The 17,602-nt window shown below is 57.5% G+C and overlaps 1 protein-coding gene across 1 annotated transcript; it reads right to left on the bottom strand.

Moving 5' to 3' along the window:
- Positions 1 to 426: 426 nt before the first annotated feature.
- Positions 427 to 16,694, bottom strand: TRIM8 (tripartite motif containing 8). The gene is made up of 7 exons (XM_036828554.1): positions 15,109 to 16,694; positions 13,740 to 14,971; positions 4,504 to 4,599; positions 3,933 to 4,166; positions 2,617 to 2,648; positions 2,367 to 2,482; positions 427 to 2,013 (listed from the first exon to the last, which is right to left on the bottom strand). Exons 2-7 carry the CDS (start codon positions 14,307 to 14,309, stop codon positions 1,406 to 1,408), a joined length of 1,656 nt encoding a protein of 551 aa, XP_036684449.1. The 5' UTR covers positions 14,310 to 14,971; positions 15,109 to 16,694; the 3' UTR covers positions 427 to 1,405.
- Positions 16,695 to 17,602: the final 908 nt, after the last annotated feature.

The raw sequence follows: 17,602 nt of genomic DNA on the forward strand, positions 1-17,602 counted from the left end.
CAAGATAGGGTCTGCTCTACTTCTGTGCCCTTGGCCCTACACAGTGCCTGGCGCTTAGCATGTGCTTAATAAATATTTGTGGACTGAAGGAGGTAAACTCTGCAAGACTCATAGAAAGGTATTTCTTCCTTTGTCTGTCCTTGCTAAGAGCATGTTGGCAGAAACTCAAAGAGACGCCGGGACCCACGCAGCCGGGGGCTGGGCCTAGGAGGCCCTCAGCAAATATTTGCCAAATGAACCCAAGGCTGAGACCAGACGTAGTTAGTGCCTGACGAACTGACATTCACAGGCCTGGAACAGGCTAAACCCAGGAGAGAATCAAGGCAAGGAGGGCAGGGGCTTCCATCCCTAGAGGGGCCCCTCCCCACACCAACGCCTGAAGACCCCAGGCCTGGGGGAGTTAGGGGTAAGAGGCGAGGCAGGGAGTGGGACTGCGCCATTATGTTTATTAGAAGGTTGGATTTCGGTGTGTGCTCTAGACAGATTACAGAATAAATACCTGCGCCTTGAGAACAGGAAGTCCACGATTCATACAAAGTGCTCACTACAGGAAGTCGCTGTGTCAAAATCCAGGCAAGGACCCAACTCCCGGCAGCCCCTCCTCTCCCGCTGACCTCAACAAGGGCTGTGCTATGGATTTTTTTTTTATTATTTCTTTTATTTCTCTTTATTATTATTAATATTATTATTATTTGCTTCTGCTGTGGTCACTATCATTGGCAAGGTTCCTTTCCCCTTTCCTGGACATGGGGGTTCCTGTCTTTAAGATTCCATTCTGAGGCTGAAGGTGCCAAAGCTGCTTGAGAAGTGGCCTTTGAACTCCGTCTGGGAGGATGGTGAGAAGGAAGCAGGAGAAATCATTCTTGGTTTTAAAAAAAATTAAAAAAAAAAAAAAAAAGCCCCACAATCTACAGGTCATTCCTTATTTAGTCAGTGATCAAACTGCCCAAAAGAAAAAGAAGAGGAGAAGCAGGCCAGTGGGCACTGGTCCCTCCTCCCAGGGCTGGCTGAGGAGGGTTGGAAACTGCCGCTACCCCCAAGGCTTTAGGGGAAGCTGAGGCTCCTTCCAGCCACGGGGGTGGGTAGGGGAAGGAGTGGAAGAAAAAAGGAGAGACAGAGAGAGAGCTCAGCGCCTTGAGGTAGACGCTTTCCCAACTCCAGAGCCACCTGCAGCCCCGGCCCAGGCCAGCTCCCACTGTCACCTCAGAGTCCAGGAGATTCGTAATAAAAAAAAAATCAAAACAAGCCCCAAACAAAACAAAATCCAAAAGGAAAAGACTTGGGGAAATGAAGGAGGAAGGGAGGGAGGACAGGAAGGTAGAAGGGCAGGTCTCTGGATGCGTCATTCCCGAGCCACTGGGGGCTGAGGGGGAAGACTCCCCAGCGCCCCACCGCCCGCGTAGCGTTAGCTCGTCACGTAGTGTTTGGTGGACGGCTGCCCGTACACCCTGTAGAAATCCTGGTGGCCAGGCTGCTGGGAGGCGTCGAGCCAGTCTCTGACCGCCAGGCTGGGAAGGGACTGGGGGACGGAAGGTGTGGGCGGGAGCGCGTGTGAGTACTCCTGTGAGGGCACTGTCCAGGGGAAGTGGCCGGAGCGGGGGTAGGGCTGGTGGCCGCCATGGTTGGCCACGGAAGAACAGTAACAGTTGTCCACAGAACAGACGAGAATCTTGCGGCCCCCATACTGGGGGAGCATGGGCTGCTGGGCGGCGGAGCCATTGGGATACTGCGATGGGGGGAACACAGGACTTGAGTGCACTGGTTGGGCGCCGCCCGGCAGGGCCACCAAGTGCTGCGTGGAGCTGCAGGGGCCCAGGGGCTGCCCTGACTGGCCCTCGCCGCTGGCTGTGCTCGCTGCCCCATACTGGCTGCCCACGGGGCCCGACGACGTCTCTAGGAAACTGGCCTCAGGGAAGGCCGTCGAGTGCTTGCGCTTTTCCGCCCCAGAGCTGCTCACACCACAAGGGTACAGGGGGACGCTCTGCAGGAAGGGCACCGGTGTGCTGAAGGGGCCTGTGGAGAGTTTGGGCAAAAGTCGCTAAAGCCCCCGTCCCAGGCAACCCAGGCCTCCTCTCCCCCGGGGACATTTTCCATCTGTAGGACCAAGAACAATACATCATGCACCATCTTGATGCTCACTACTCCATTAGCAAGCAGATACTATTATCATTCCCATTCTACAGCTGAAGAAGCTGAGGCTCAGGGAGGTACTACGGCTTGCCCAAGGTCCCACAGCTAGAAGTAGCAAAGCAGGGATATGAGGAAAGGTCTATCTGACTAGGCCAGGCTGCCTCTCAGAAGGAAGGTTCTGGCATTTACCCCTGCCCAAAGGGTTCTCTCCCTTTGACTGAGGATCCCACCCTCACCTTCTAGCATCTTCCGTAGCTGCTTCTCCTTCTTGGCCACCTCGTTCAGGAAGAGCTTGGAGTTCAAGTGGCCGATCTTAGGGGGAGAAAGGCTGCTGCCTGTGCAGGTCTGGGTCCTGGGGGCAGTGGACGGGGCATCTGCTGTGAGGAGGTATCACCAGTAAGCCCGCCCTACCTCCCCCCAGTGGGCCTGGCCCTTCCTGCCCTCCCCCACATGTGTTCCCCTGAGGGCTGGTGGCCATCTGCTCACCTGTCCATTAGGATTTTCACAGACTTGGTGTTCTAGAGGGAGAGAAAAGGGTTAGTCAGTGGGAAGGGCAGCATGAGAGAGGGGAAGATGGAAGCTGCCCCATCCTCTCTCCCCCCAGGCAGGGCTGACCTTCTGATTCTGGCCAGAGCGGGGCAGGGGCAGGGGGTGGGGTGCCTCCATTTTCAGAAGATTGAGCACTTGCTATGTGACAGACAACAGTGTTAAGTGCTTTCTATACATCTATCATCTTATCTAAACAACTACCCTAGGAGGAAGGTTCTGCAGGCACTCAATCTTTTACCCAAAATCTTTGGGGCAAGATGTGTTTTGGAATTTGGAATTTTTTGGACTTTAGAAGGGAAATACGATGCCCGTATCATAATATGTGATTACAGTGTAAGACACTGTAATCTAACACATCAATGTTTCTGCAGCGATATTTTTTTTTTTTTTGGCCACGCCTCGTGGCATGTGGCATCTTAGTTCCCTGACCAGGGATCGAATCCCTCCCCTGCACTGGAAGCGTGGAGTCTTAACCACTAGACTGCCGGGGAAGTCCCAGCAATATGTTTCAATATTTGTACCAAGTAAGATCAATAAAGGCCATAAATTGCCAGCATCAGTTCAGGTAAATTTCTGCTGTTAAATGAGCTGCCAGAACTTTTTTCTTTCAGTTTTCAGAGATTTTTAAAAATTTGGCATTGTGTATAACAGATAATAGACCTGTATTATCAACCCCATTTTATAAGTGAGGGAGCTGAGGCCTAGGGAACACATATGACTTGCCCAAGGTCACAAAGCTAGAAGGAACAGGGTGGGAGGGTTTTGAATCCATGCAGGCTGGCTCCAAAGCCCTGTGAGCATACAGGTGGGGGGAACCAGTTGGGGAGCAAAGCATCGCAGACTCCAATTTAGAAATGCCCCTTGGGGCTTCCCTGATGATGCAGTGGTTAAGAATCTGCCTGCCAATGCAGGGGACCCAGGTTCGAGCCCTGGTCCAGGAAGACCCCACATGCTGCAGAGCAACTAAGCCCGTGCGCCACAACTACTGAGCCTGTGCTCTAGAGCCCGCGAGCCACAACTACTGAGCCTGCGCACCAAAACTATGGAAGCCCGCGCACCTAGAGCTCATGCTCCACAACAAGAGAAGCCACCGCAATGAGAAGCCCGCGCACCTCAACGAAGAGCAGCCCCCGCTCGCCGCAACTAGAGAAAGCCCGCGCACAGCAACGAAGACCCAATGCAGGAAAAAAAAAAAGAAAAAAACCTTGAAAATGCCCCTTGGGTCCCACCAGCCGGTCCCAGGCCCAGCCCACCTTCATGAAGCTGACGTCCTCCGTCTTGTCGAAGAGCAGCTGCAGGGAGCCCAGCAGCTTCTTGGCCTCCTGCATGCGCTCCCCGAGATGCAGCGCCTGCGCTGCGTTCTCGCTGCAGAACTTGGCCTGGGCCTTGTCCAGGACCTCCACCGTCTGCCGCAGGTCCTCGTCCAGCAGCTGGTGCAGCTTCTCGTACTGCAGCCGCACTTCCTCCTTCAGCTGGCTCACCTTCTCCTGCGGGCACCGGGGCAAGAGTGGGTGGGCAGGTAAGTACTGGGGACTTCTGGCTGCTGCTCCTGCCTGTCTCACATCCTGGATGGGGGAGTCTGGAACCCCAAAGCCCCAGGCTGCCCAGGGCTCCCAAAAGCGAAGTCTGACCTGCCAATCCCCCACTGGTAGCACAGGGCTCTGGACAGGTACCCTGGCACCAGTGGGGGGCTCATCCACTGACGGTTCATTGAATGACTGATCAAGGGATTCCGGCATAGAGCCGACCACGCAACAGATCCTAGCCCAAGGCCCAGCCCCCAAGCCGCCCCCCACCTCATACCATGGGCTTGGGCTTAGCTACCTCCACCAGGCGCTTGTCTGACTCGAGTTTGTACAGTTGGTCCTCAATGTCCTGCTCTCGCTCCTCCAGCCGGTCCTGCTGCTTCATCAGCATCTTCTGCAGAGACAGTTGGGGTAGGGGCATCAGAGGAATGGGGGAACACCATCCTTCCCTCTACAGAACAGACTCAACCTATGGAGTCTTTTTCCCAGATGACCTAAAATTTCTGCCCCCAACCCCGTCTGGCTCCCATGCAATCCCAGGGGCCTGGTGACAACTGTCTGGCCAGCCTGTCCCCAGGAAGAGAAAGCCTGGAATGGCTTCCCACACATATCTAAACCATAAACTTTCTGAGGGCAGGGTCAGGCCTGCCTCTGTTGTAAGCACTTTCCTGTATAGACTTATCTAATCATTCCAGTAATGCTATGAGATACGTACTATTATCATCCTCATTTCAGAGAAGAGGAAACCAGAAAGGTTAAGTAATTCGTCCAAAGTCACACAGCTAGTGTCTGAGCTGGAATACAAACCTAAATGACCAGGTAGTAGGGTCTGTTCTTATCCAAGTCATGCTGCCTCTCTCTGGGGAGCACCATCTTAGAAATGATGCAGAGGGTCACACAACCTTCCCGGGTCTCACAGGCCCTCTGGCCCGGTCCAGAGATCTCACCTGATGCTTGCCTTACACTTGGGGGGCATCAAGCCAGACAGCTGCCCCCGTGCTTCCTCTTGATGCTGAGAGCTAGGCCTCTGAAGTCCTTGCTAACTCCCTCAGCCCCTCAGTTGGACCTGGGTGGAAAGGAAACTCTGGCTCTCCTAAGACCCAAGGTCAGTCTGCTGGAAGGTTCTGGACCATGCTGCTCTTCTCAGCCCTTAATCTTCTGTCTCTACAACCCCTCTCTTCCCAGACCTGCCTATCCCAGCCGTTCCAGCCACCCTGTCATCCTCCCTTGCCAGACAGACACACCTCTTCAAACAGGGTCTCTCTCCTGCCCAAGAGCCCTCGATGACCCCTCCTTCCAAACTCTGTAGGCTCTCTTACTTACAACCTGACTCTCCCAGCCAGGTGGGCTGGTATCCTGTCCCTGACACTGCAAATTTGAACTCCCTGCACCCAGCTGATGTTTTTCTGCAGCCCACAGTGCCTTCTCCCCATCCCCTGTCTATCCTTCAAAGCCCAGCTTAAGGCCCTGCTCCTCTAGGAAACTTTCCATGGCCCCTGCTCGGAGTCTGTGCAGGACCCTCCCTGTCCTGGCCATACAGGGGACTGTCACATTCTGCTCTCCCTCTGTAGCTGTGCTGTCCAATACAGTAGCCACTAGTCACATGTGGCTATTTCATTTTAAGTTAGTTAAAAATAAATTAAATTGAACATCAGTTCTTCTGTTGTACCAGCCTCATTTCAAGTGCTCAATAGCTACATGTAGCTAGTGGCTAATGTACTGGACACCACAGACACAAAACGTGACCATCTCAGAGAAAGAGCTATAGGACAACACTATTCTATAGTCTGACCAACTGCGGTCTAATCTCCAAACAAAACTCAAGGCCTCTTGAAAACAGGGCTTTGCTGCTGTATTTTTCCACTTCCCTTCCTAGCCGGGACCCACAAAGGCCCCAGCACCCTACAGATGCATAATGTGTTTCCTGAATAAACCCATGGGTTTTGCACACAAAACAAGGTTTGCAAAGCAGATTGCACAGAACCTAGCTCACAGTAAGTGTCCACTCAACAAGAAGTGGTTCTTTTTCTTCCTCTGTGTGGACCTCAAAGTGACCCTCAAGTTTGACCCATGACCCCCACTCCTGTCCACACTCAGCTGGCTTCCAAAAGACAAGCTGCCACCAATCCCTTCCTTATTCCCCCAAACCCTTTTACATATGGGGAAACCAAGGCCAGCCAAGAGAGTTCAGCGACCCTGTTTTGTGTTGGTGGCTACCCTCGAACCAGGGCCCTGGGGACAGGAGGAGGTAGGGGGTGAGGCTCTCAGATTCTGAGCTGGGAAAGCCTGGGGCACCCCCCGGGCACACACCCCCCCCAACAATTTGACCTTTCAGTGACCCAGGACAGTACCGTAAGAGACAGCCCTAGGAGATGTTGCCCTGCCTCCACCCCAGCCCAACATGCACATGGATCTGCTGCCAGCCTGAGAGTCAGAGCCTGTAGAGAAACACAGCTGGCTGGGAGCAGGAGCAGAGGTAGTCACACATCCTCCCTTCCTGTGAAACTGCCCCCAGTCACGTGAAAAGGGCAGGCGGCACCCCACAGTATGGCCCACCTACATGCATACAACTGCACACACGCACACAAGCACACGCCACCACCTGGGCCCTGAGCACCTCAGGCACACTGTCACACACACAGCCCTGCACAGTGAAGGCTGGCCCTCCTGAAGGCCCCCGACGATTGAGGGAGGGCTGCCTGAAGGCAAGGTGGCCAGGGTACCACCAAAGGATATGAGACCTTTTTACCTCCCCTGTTGCAACTGGCCCTCAATTTTTTGCCTGCTGGCTGCCTCGTCCCCACACTCGGGAAGACAGTCCCTCCAGTTTGGATGCATCTCAGGCTCCAGGCCGCTCCTGCCTTCCCAGCGCCCAGGATATCCGAGAGCCCAGGCCCCAGCCACACACACATCTGTGCACCAAGGTCTCCCGGCCCAACTACTTCTCATGACCAAACCCACTGGTATCAGAGTAGAGGTGCACCTGGAGCTGAGTCCCAGACGAGGGGCAGCCCCAGATAGGATCTCAGCCCCACTTCCCTCAGAGGCCTGGAATGGGGCTGTTCACTCCCTCCCTCCAGACCCGTGGGAGGCCTCTGTGCCAATCCCCTGAAACCCCTTCAGGGAGTTCATGGCTGACCCCTCAGGGCACAGCCAAGGGAGGCACTTCCTGTCTTGTCCTGGGGAGTGGGGCTCAGCCCCTTCCCTCATCTAGGCTTTTCTCAGATCCTTTCCTGGCAGCACGGCCACCCTGGGACCCTGAGTGGTCTTCCCTTGGCTTCCGGGTCCAGGTCCTGGTTCCTGCCTGCCCAGAGCCCTCTGGGGTGCAGCCCAGTCCAGGTCCAGCAAAGGCAGTGGCCACACTCCCTAGCAGGTGGCTGGGTTTCATTGGCCCTCCCCCAGCTCAGAGGCCACCAGGCTTTTGTCTCCACTACAGGGGGAAGGGAAGGGCCAGGAATAGGAAGGAAACTGGCCAGGGGGTGCCAGCCAGGGAGGGCTGGGAGGGGGGCCCACCATGGCCAGCTCGCCCTTGCAGGAATGGCGCTCCCTCGGGGCTAGGTGCTCTTGATCCTGCCACAGCCAACACCGGGGGGAAGCAGGGGGTGGGGGGACACTGCTACCTCAGGCACTGGAAAATCGGGGTGGTGGGGAAGAAAGGAAATATCCACTTGCTGCCCCTTTATTACCCCTCACCTCGATTCTACCAGTGAATGAATCAGGTTGCTGAGAAGCTGGAAGATGGGGAACAGAGGAAGCAAGGACCCCTCCCCACTACCAGCAGCCTCCTTTCCATCCCAACCTCCCGGAACTACTGAGAGCTGAGGCTCCACTGCCCACCTGGGAAAAACCCACAGCTGAGAGATTTCCCAGCTTGATTCAGGGCAAGGCCTCTCAATGTGGGGGAGGGCACCTTACAAACTGCTCCCAGCCCACAGTGGGTCACCTGGATTGTGGCACACCTCAAGTGTGCAGGAACAGAGTGGAGACTAGAATGGTCTAGACCAGAAGCACCTGAGGGACCAGGCCTCCAGCAGGGGCGGGGGCAATCGGAGGCCCAGCCCCACTCTACACCTGCTGGCCCAGGTGGGACCTGCTCACTCCTGACCCTGTCCTTCCCTAAGGACCTAAGGCCTTCCACAGTCTGCTCCTGGGTCTGTGAGGGCAAAAGATCAAGAAGACTTGGGGGCACTCCATTCCCACCCCTCCAAGACCCTCATATCTGTCGCCTAATGTTCTAGACTCTGCCTTGAGCTGCTCCCTCCAAAGCCCCTCCCAGCCTGGAGAGGGGGCAATCATGAGCCCCTTACATTCCTGCCCTGGGAAAGCGTCACTCACAGCCCTCTGGAGACTGACTCGCCAGGCCCAGCTGGCATTTTTGATGCCAGACTGGACTGGGCAGACGGGTAAGGCCATTGGGACTCTAGGCTGTGTAAAAGTTAATAAATGATAATAATAAAACCCTCAAGTCAACCTTGAAGAGAAGCAAAGTCAGGAGGGAGCAGGGCCCCAGGATCTGGGCCAGAGGCAGGCCTCAGGTTTTTAGATGGGACCAGAGCTGGGGCCAGCAGCCCCTGTGATGGGGTGGAGGCAGGAAGAGGGCGCTGGGCTGCTGGAGTACCTCCGCCTGCTGGGATCCCTGCCCAGATGACTCTCATGCCAGCTCCAGCTCTGGATGAAGCCCTCGCTCAGAGCTACCCCCTCCTAACCTCCTCCCCAGCTGCCCAAGCCGCCCCCCACTCTCCCACATAAGCCCTTGTCCTAGGAGTATGTCAGCCTCCCCTCTCTCTGGGCCACAGCACTCCCTCCTGGTCTCAGCCTTAGTTGCCCCTTCCCGTGCCTCAGCCCCTACCTGGGGCTACCATGTGGACCCCCAGGCTGCGGGCAATCACAGACCCAGAGAGAAGAGGCTACAGAGCAGGAGCCAGGGGCAAGGAGAAAGGCAGCACCTCGGAGGCAAGCCCCGGCAGACCCCAGAGAGGGTTTCCCAGCTGCACAGTGGAATTAGCTTTTGCCATGCAGAGAGCACTGCTCTGGGGCAGCAGAACAAAGAGGCGAGAGAGAAAGCCCCCCTTTGTCTGTGTTTGAATGCCAGGCCAGCCGGGAAGGAAGGCTTTCCCAGAGCCAGGGATGAGGCCAGCCAAGCCTGCCTGCTCGGTCCAGGGCTGGGGCCCAAGCCGGGCTCCCCTTCTTCCTATGACCACCCCGAATGCCCCCAACACAGCGTCGCAGGATCCATCCAGGCTTCCACCTCCAAAGCCCACCACAGGCAACAAGCTCACCGAAGGTGAGTCCCCTCCCTCCCCTCCCCAACACCTCCACCAGGTGAGAAAGTCACACAAGACTCACACCCACCAACCAACCACCATCAGGCAGGCAGTCACACACTAGCGCTGTCAACAACAGGTATGTGTGCACACTCAACTTCAACTCACAGGTGAACGGCAAGCAGGGCACCCTCCTCTCGCTCACACACACACACACACACACACACGTGCACGTCTTCCCGACCCCATAGCCACACACAAGACAACTCCGTAATTAAGTCAGTCACTCACACTGCACCTTCTCAGAGATAAACACGCTGAGATACAAAAAAGTAGTCCCATGTTAGATGCACAACCAGACGCACTGGTTACACACGCACACACACACACACTTGCAGAGAGCCCTGGATGCACAGGCACCCAGAGCTGCAGCAGGCAGTCATCAGCAGGGCGTGCATGACAGGCTCTGGTCTGGCTGTGTCAGCAGGATCCTGGGGTGGAGGTGGGGGGCTGGGCCTCCGCCTCAGGCTCCTCTGCCCGGGGCCAGGGAGGAAGGCCAAGCCAGGCCCCATCTTCCCGATCCTTCAAGATGGTCAAGGAAGGAGCAGCCACTTGACCCTCCCACCTCCCACCCACACCCACACCCAGAGCCTCCCCACATCACCTCCCACCCCACCTCAGACCTCAGGATTACGGTCGGGGGCAGCAGAGAGCGGTGGGGTCTGTACTGCCTGAGTCAGGCTGCAGCCACCGCCCGGCTACAGCTGGGCCAGGGCAGCCCTCACTCCCGGAGCCCACCTGGAGACAGACACATGCGGTGGAGACCTAGGATCCCCTCCAGGGTCCCAGGGCACCCCTCCGGCCACGGACAAGGTGAGCAGGATGACCTCACCCCCAGCAGCTGCAAACCCCAAACTGGCCCAAGAAGTGGGATCCTGTCCCCAGAGAACATCTCTTCTCAACTCTAAACCTTCGAGAATGCGAGGAACAGGGTCCTGGGAACATTTCCAACCTCAGTCTGGGGTACTAGGAATGACACAGAGGCACAACTATGACCTGAACACACACACACACCCTGCACAGCCCTTCACAGATATAACTAGGCTTTACCTTGGATCTTCTTTCTATGTTGAAGGAGGTCATGAGACAGAGGTGCTCCCAGCTCATACCAGTCCCGAGTTCCTCACATGAACCCCTAAACCCAGGGGCTGGAAGAGGGTTTGACCACCTAGGGCCGCCACGCCTGAGTCCACCTGAATATCCCAGTCTTGGGCCCTTAGCATCCCATAGCCCCAAGGCAGAACACATTTGGGGTCTAGGCATGTCTTAGAGTGGTCTCTGCGGTCTACCCAATGGGCATCCAGGCCTCATGGCAACGTGGCTTACACACTGGCTTCCCAAGGGCAGAGTGGGGCAAGGACTTCAAAGGCCTGACTCTGAGACCCCCTGCTAGTCCCCTGCTGGGCGGAAGCCCTGCTTGCATTCCTGCTGGGCCCCAGCTCTAGGCTGCTGCACAGGTGGGTGCTTTGAGTATGCGTGTGGAGGACCACCAGAGGGAGACTGATCAGCATTTCCTATTCCTAGCCTGTAGGGCATTTCAGCAGCCCCTGCCCCTCCCCTGGGACAACGGAAGAGGAAGCACAAGAAGCGGAGCTGTATCTTAAGGTGTGTGCCAGGTTTCCATGCTTCTGCTCCTGCATCTGGGATAATTCTGTTGCCTTCATCCATGGTACCAGCAGAGGCCCTTTAAGACAGACTCCCTCCCACAAGGGAAAAGAGGCCCAGGAAAACGCCCCTCCCCATGGCTAGCCTAGAGAGGATGGAGCGCAATGGGTTCTTCCATTCAGGTTCTTTGTGGCTCACCCCCTCCCCTGAGGGTGGGGCCCCTCTTCCTACTCGTTCAATAAGTCCAACTCACACTGAGTGGCACTGGGCCATTGAAGGGTTTCCAACTCCAGTGCCCTGGGACAGCAGAGAGAATCTGGAGGGCCTGGGGTAGGGGAGCCTGGAGAGGGACGAGACTCAGGCTGTGGGGCACAGATGCTGAGCGCACAGAACTGCACATCTGGCTGTGATGCAACCCACTACTTCTGAGCCTGCCCACACCAGGAACAGGAACGAACACAAGAACACACACACACACACACACATGCACGCACGCACGCAGACGCACACACATGGAGCTGCTGACAAAGTTCAGGGCCTGCTTCCATCCAGTTCCTTCCATGAGCTGGGGGATCAGAGACCTGCCGGTAGGAACCCCAGGGTATACTTCGCGCATGTGTGCCACCCCCATCCCCCAACTATACAGACAGGAGACAGGTGCATTTGAGGGCAAAGCAGACAGTCTCAAAGACACTCACAAACACAGACACCCTCTTACTACCAAATCAGGTAAAATTGTGTTTTCTCCCCCACCTAAATGAAAGACACCTGAGCACTCCGATACACCTAAGGGCAAAGCCGTGGGTGCAGGCACACATTCACTCATCACCCTGGTTGCTGTCCCCTCTTCTGTGCCTTTCAGCCCCATCTCCACCTTTCCCTTCCCTTCATTTTCCACTGTCAATCCCAGGACAGAGAACTGGACAGCCTTCCTTTCTCCTGCCTCTGCACTTTTCCCAGCCTCCTCCCCAGCCCTTCCATCTTTATTAATAGAAGCAGCTTCCCAATACTAGGGAAAGTCTGGGCTCTGCCTGCCCTGGGTGGGGGGGCGGAGTACACTAGGGGCTCATTTGCTCCCCATGGCCTCTGCCTTTTCCAACCCTGGGGTGGGGGGAGGCTCTTCTCTCCATCCCCCACCCACACTTCCTTTAAGAAACCAGAGGCTCTGTCCTGGCACAAAACCCCAGAGCTAGCCCATCCGATTAGAAACTAATCATACAGCAAATTTTATTTGTTATCCCTGCCCTCAGCCTGTGGCAGCCCTCCCGCCTTTTGTTAGTGGTATATGCATGCTTTTTAATTGCTGAACAGTGACTCATTCTGACTGGCCCCCCCCACAGGAAACAGCCCCCATCTACAACCGTCCCCTGCTCAGAGCTTCCTCATAACCAAGCTCCCCACTGGCCTCGACTAGCCTCCAGGGGCCCCCACCCATAAACACTTCCCAGTCCTACCAAAGCCCAACCTCACCCCCATGATATCACACCCAGGCCCCAAGCTGGGGCTTCTGAGATGGCTCAGACAGTCTCAGGCCAACCCCTTCTTTCTGGTATGACTCAACCCTGAAAGCCAGGGGACCTGGGAGGAACCCAGGAGGAGCCCCCCTCCACTGAAGGGGACGGAAGTATTGCTTCAGTCCAGCTCCAAAGCCAGGCCAGCCCCAGAGGCCTGAGGGGGAAGGCGGTTTTGACATTGGCCGCTGCTACAGGGTGTATACAATGGGAGGGGATGCGGTTCCGTAATCACCCAGCCGGCAGCCCAGGGGAGCCAGCTGCCTGAAACCAGATTGCAAGGCGGCTCAACCTTAAACCCACAGGATTCTTTTTCCATCTTCCACTTCCCCTCCCTAAATGTGGGAGGGCTGTGATAGAGGGCTGGGCTGGGAGAAAAGCGCTCAGGGTGATGAAGACATACTTTAAGGTGTGTTCATGCAGATGCGTGCAATACGCACAGGCACACAGTGGGCAGCGATTCTCACGCATGGAGAGGGGGCTATGGGGAATAATCCGAATAGCTGAGATGCTGTCCGGTGATGCTGTTGGCTGTCCAGGCCTTGGCCAGATAGATACCAGGAGTTCTGCTCTCCCTCCGGAAGCTCCCCCTCCAGCCCCCGCCCCCCCCAATGTGTTTCCAGTAGGGCTTGAAACTAACATGGCTGCTTTTGTTTACTTCCTCATTGGTATGCCAGCATCATGGATCATGTCAGCCACAGCAGCGGCACCAGGACACTCATTACATAAACAGCAGCTGGAGAAGCAGGACCTGGGTCACTCCCTTTAGTGACTTCCCGTAGGGCCTACGGAAACAACGCCGGGGGAGGGAGCTGCACGCAAAACAGAAAAGCAACAGCCAAACTCTACCCCTGAGAGCCCCACACCTCAATTCTATAAATGCCTCACAAGATGCCCCCTATGAGCACAGGTGCAGGAATTTATCAAGTACCGATCGGGGACCCTACTTCCCAGGACCTTGCCTCCAAACTTAGAGTGGGAGTTTGGAAGGGAACCTCTGGCCTGATGTCACAAGAGTCAGCCTGTCCGGATGGGTGGTCCCCAGGCGGTAGGGAGTGTGTGTGTGTGTGTGTGTTTGTGTGTAGGGTACTTGCCCGGATCTCATTCCTCCGGATCTCCACGTCGCACACCGAGTGTCCCTGATGCGCACCGCTGTAGTAGCAGCAGTACTGGCACACGGCCACCTGCTCGGCCTCGCAGTGGTAAAGGCGGTAGGCGTTGTGTTGCGGGCAGCTCCAGGCCCGCACGTCGTCCGCCTCCACCAGGAGGTGCCCGCGGGCGGTGGAGGGCTGCTGCAGGTGCGTCTGCACGTGGGACTGGCAGCAGGGAGCCTCGCAGCGCAGGCAGACCTTCTGCGCCGGCAGCGGGGGGCCACGGCGGCAGAACACGCAGTGCAGCGCCGCCGGCGGCTTCTCCACGTGCAGGGCGTTGAACTTCTCCACGATGTTGGTGAGCTTCAGGTTCTTCTCCAGGCCCGGCTTCTGGTTGTAGGCCTGGTTGCACTCTGGGCAGCGCACCAGGCCGCTGTCCTTGGCCCACGCCTCGCCAATGCAGCCCCGACAGAAGTTGTGTTTGCACGGCAATTGCACCGGCTCCACGAAGACATGGAGGCAGATGGGGCAGATGAGCTCCTCCTCGAAGCAGTTCTTCCAATTCTCCGCCATAGCGGCTGCGGGCAGGGGGCCCGGGCAGGTCTCCCCAACTCCCCAACCCTGGGGGTCCGTCCGGTGCCACTACAGGCCCACCAAGCCCCGAGCTCCGGGCCCCGGCGGCCCCGAGAGTCGCTCAGTCACCAGCGCCTTCCGCGCGCCCGCCCCCCAGAGGAGGGAGCCTCGGTCCTCACGCAGCGCGCGCAGCCGGCTGCGTCTCCTCCTCCTCCTGCCGAGCGCCTAGCGGGAGACGGCGGACTGCGCCAGGGCCGCGGCCGGGGCACCAGCCCTGGAGGGGAGTGCCGGGGTCCAAATTCCATATAAGAGGCCGCCTCCCGGTCGGCGCGGCTAGGGCAGCGGCGGCCCACGGCCTGCACTCGGCCCCGAGGCTGACATTGGGGCGCGCCCCAAGGCGGACAGAGCCCGGGAGCCGCACACTTCTTCCAGCGACGGCAGCGGCAATGGTGGCTCTCTCCTGGCTCGCCGGCGCTGCGCCTCCCTCGCCTCGTCCAGGGTCGGAGAGGCCGGAGAAGCGAGTGCGGCCGCGCCAAGGACTGCTAGATCCGGACCAGGCGGGAGAGGCAAGCCGGTCCCCGGGCCGCGGCGCGGGCGCCCCCCGGCTGGCCGGCCGTCTGCGGGTGCGGGCTGCGGGGCGCAGGCGGGCCGACTCCGGGGCACTGCGTGAGCGCAGGGGCAGTCATTCAGATGAAATTCCAGTCCCCGGCCAGAGACACCAGCCCGCCTCTGCCTTCCTCCTCCCTTCACAAATAGAAACGGAAGGGGGAGGGAGAGAAGTGGAAAAAAAAAAGCCAACCAGAAAGGGAGGGAGAAGAAGCCCCGTCGGTGCTCCGGCCTGACCCCCTCGTCGCTACTTCTGCGCTCCCCCGAGGCCCGGCGCCGGGCGCCCCCGCCGCGAGAGACCCCGCTCTCCGTCTCCGCGCTGGGCGGGCGCCCCGGCTCTGCCGAGGAAAACAAGGATTGATCAAACTAGAAAGGAATTTTTCTCAACTGCTAATGAACAGGAGGCTCGGCTCCCGGCCCTCCCCTCCCCCCCGGCCCTCCCCCTTCGCCACCCCGGCCCCCCTCCCCCCCCACTTTCTTTTCTTCTCGGCCTCTCCTCCGGCCTTCGGGGCTGCGGTCGGAGCCAGCCCGCGGCGGCGGGGCCGGGCCAAGCTAGCCGAGCCGGACTGCCTCCCTCAGCGCCCAGCCATCTTGGGCTCCCGGCGGCCGCCGCGGTGGCGGCCGGGGGTTCGAGCGTGCTCGCTGGAGGGTCCTGCAGCGTTCTTTCTATATCTCTCTCTCTGTTTTGTTTTGTTTTTTTTTTTGTGGTGGGATTTTTTTTTTAAGGAGAGGGCTGGCAGCCTCCCTCAAATTAGGAGAGAGAGAAGGGAGAAAATGCCAAGTCCCGATTTCTCTCCACCTCTGCTCCACCCACCCCGGTTCTTTCCAAAATATAAAAAAAGATTAGAATTGGAAGAAGTCGGAGAAAGGCGAGCGCCCGCGGCCCCCGGCTGCTGCCCAGGCGACGCGTCCGGGGCGGGCCCGCGCCAGTTGCTCCGTCGGTAGGTCCGTTTGTCCGCCCGCTGCTTCTCATCTGGGGAGGGCACTCCGGGCAGGGTCTCCGCAGCGGCTGTCGTCTCAGAGCTTTATCCTCAGATCAAAAAAAGGAAGAAAAAACCCCCCAACACTCTCATCACAGCCACCTTCAGCCATCTTGCGCGTATTATTTCAGGAATAATCTGTTTAATAAAAATAGCTGCGTCTCTAGCCCCCTCCCCCGCATCCTGGGCTCCCCGCCCCCTTTTAATAATGATCTCGATAATAAAAATGATCTGCGAGCCGGGCAGTCCACGGCTGCCTTTTCCTGCCTCGGCTCGCTCGGGCTTCGGCTCTCCTTCCCCCAGGAAGGGGACGGGTGTGTGGGGGGGTGCTCGCCGCTGGGGCTGGGGGAGGGGGGTACGTCCCTGCTGCCCGCCAGTCGGCCGTCTCAGCCTTAGCAGAAAGGGAAGGGCGCCCTCGCAGCTACCGCACCGTTGCAAGGACGGCAAGCGGGGGAGGGGCCCCGACTCGCGGGACCGGCTGGAGGGATGCACAGAGGTCCCCGATCTTCCCGCCACGGCCTGGCCTCGGAGTCTGAGCCCGGGGATGGGGAGGATACAATGGGCTGGGAGCAGAGCGCGGCTGGCAGGGTGGAGACGCGGGCGCGCAGCGGGCTGCGGTGAGCCGGAGTCCCGAGCTAGGGCGGAGAGAGGCGGAGGGTGGTGTCCCTACATCAAGGCCGGTCCCGCTACTCTGCAAGGGGAGGGCGGGGAGACAGGGAGGGGGAGGCGAGGAGAAAGCAGCAGCGGAACAGCGTCGCCCGTAATCAGCACCCGCTGGTTCTGCCCACCCGGCACCGGAGAAATAAGCGGACGCGGAAGGGGGAGGAGGGGGGGGGGGAGTATCGTCCGGAAGTGCTATTACAGCTGCTGGGGCGCCCGGCTCCTCCCCTTTTCCCTATCTGGAGTTGGGGGCTGTTCCGGAGATTGTTCCTGCTATTGGTCTCCAAACTGAGGCTCCGCCTCTTTAAGGCGGGGCAACCCGAGGGCCTCACGTGACTTGCACTAACTTCGGTTACCTTAAACATTGGGGATGGGGGTTCAGTTTCCGCGCTTCTTAAAAGGGAGATGATAACATTGCGGGGTGGGACCACTTCTTTCTGGGCCTGTTCACCCATAGCTCTTTCTACCTGAGAGAGAAAGGAGGGTTTGTCAGTCTGCTATCTGTCAGATGGAACTGAGCAGGTTCACTGTGCAGCAATTTCCCGATATCCTCAATACTTTTCCCTATATTTCTTTTTTTTAAAAAAAATACGTTATTTATTTATTTATTTTTGGCCAGGCCTCGTGGCTTGCGGGATCCTAGTTCCCTGACCAGGAATCGAACCCATGCCCCCTGCAGTGGAAGCACGGAGTCTTAACTACTGGACCACTAGGGAATTCCCTTCCCTACATTTCTAACTTAGAACTACCAAGCAAAATATGCATTATTATCTCTCTTCAGTTAATAAGGAAATGGAGGCTTAAAAAACTGGGGTCAACCGGTCAGTTAACGAATACTTAACAAAAGCCTCATGCACCAGGCGTTTTTCTAGGCCCTGGGGATTCCCTGGAGAACACGTACCAAACTTTTTTTAAAAAAATTAAATATGTAGGATAATTTCTGTGATAGAGAGTATGGGACTCACACAGTACTCTCAGAAAAAGTGACATTTGAGCTGAGACCTGAATGTTCAGGAGGGGTCGGGCAAATGACAACCTGGGAAAAGA

Source organism: Balaenoptera musculus, chromosome 16 (assembly GCF_009873245.2).
Source record: "Balaenoptera musculus isolate JJ_BM4_2016_0621 chromosome 16, mBalMus1.pri.v3, whole genome shotgun sequence".
Lineage (NCBI taxonomy): Eukaryota > Metazoa > Chordata > Mammalia > Artiodactyla > Balaenopteridae > Balaenoptera > Balaenoptera musculus.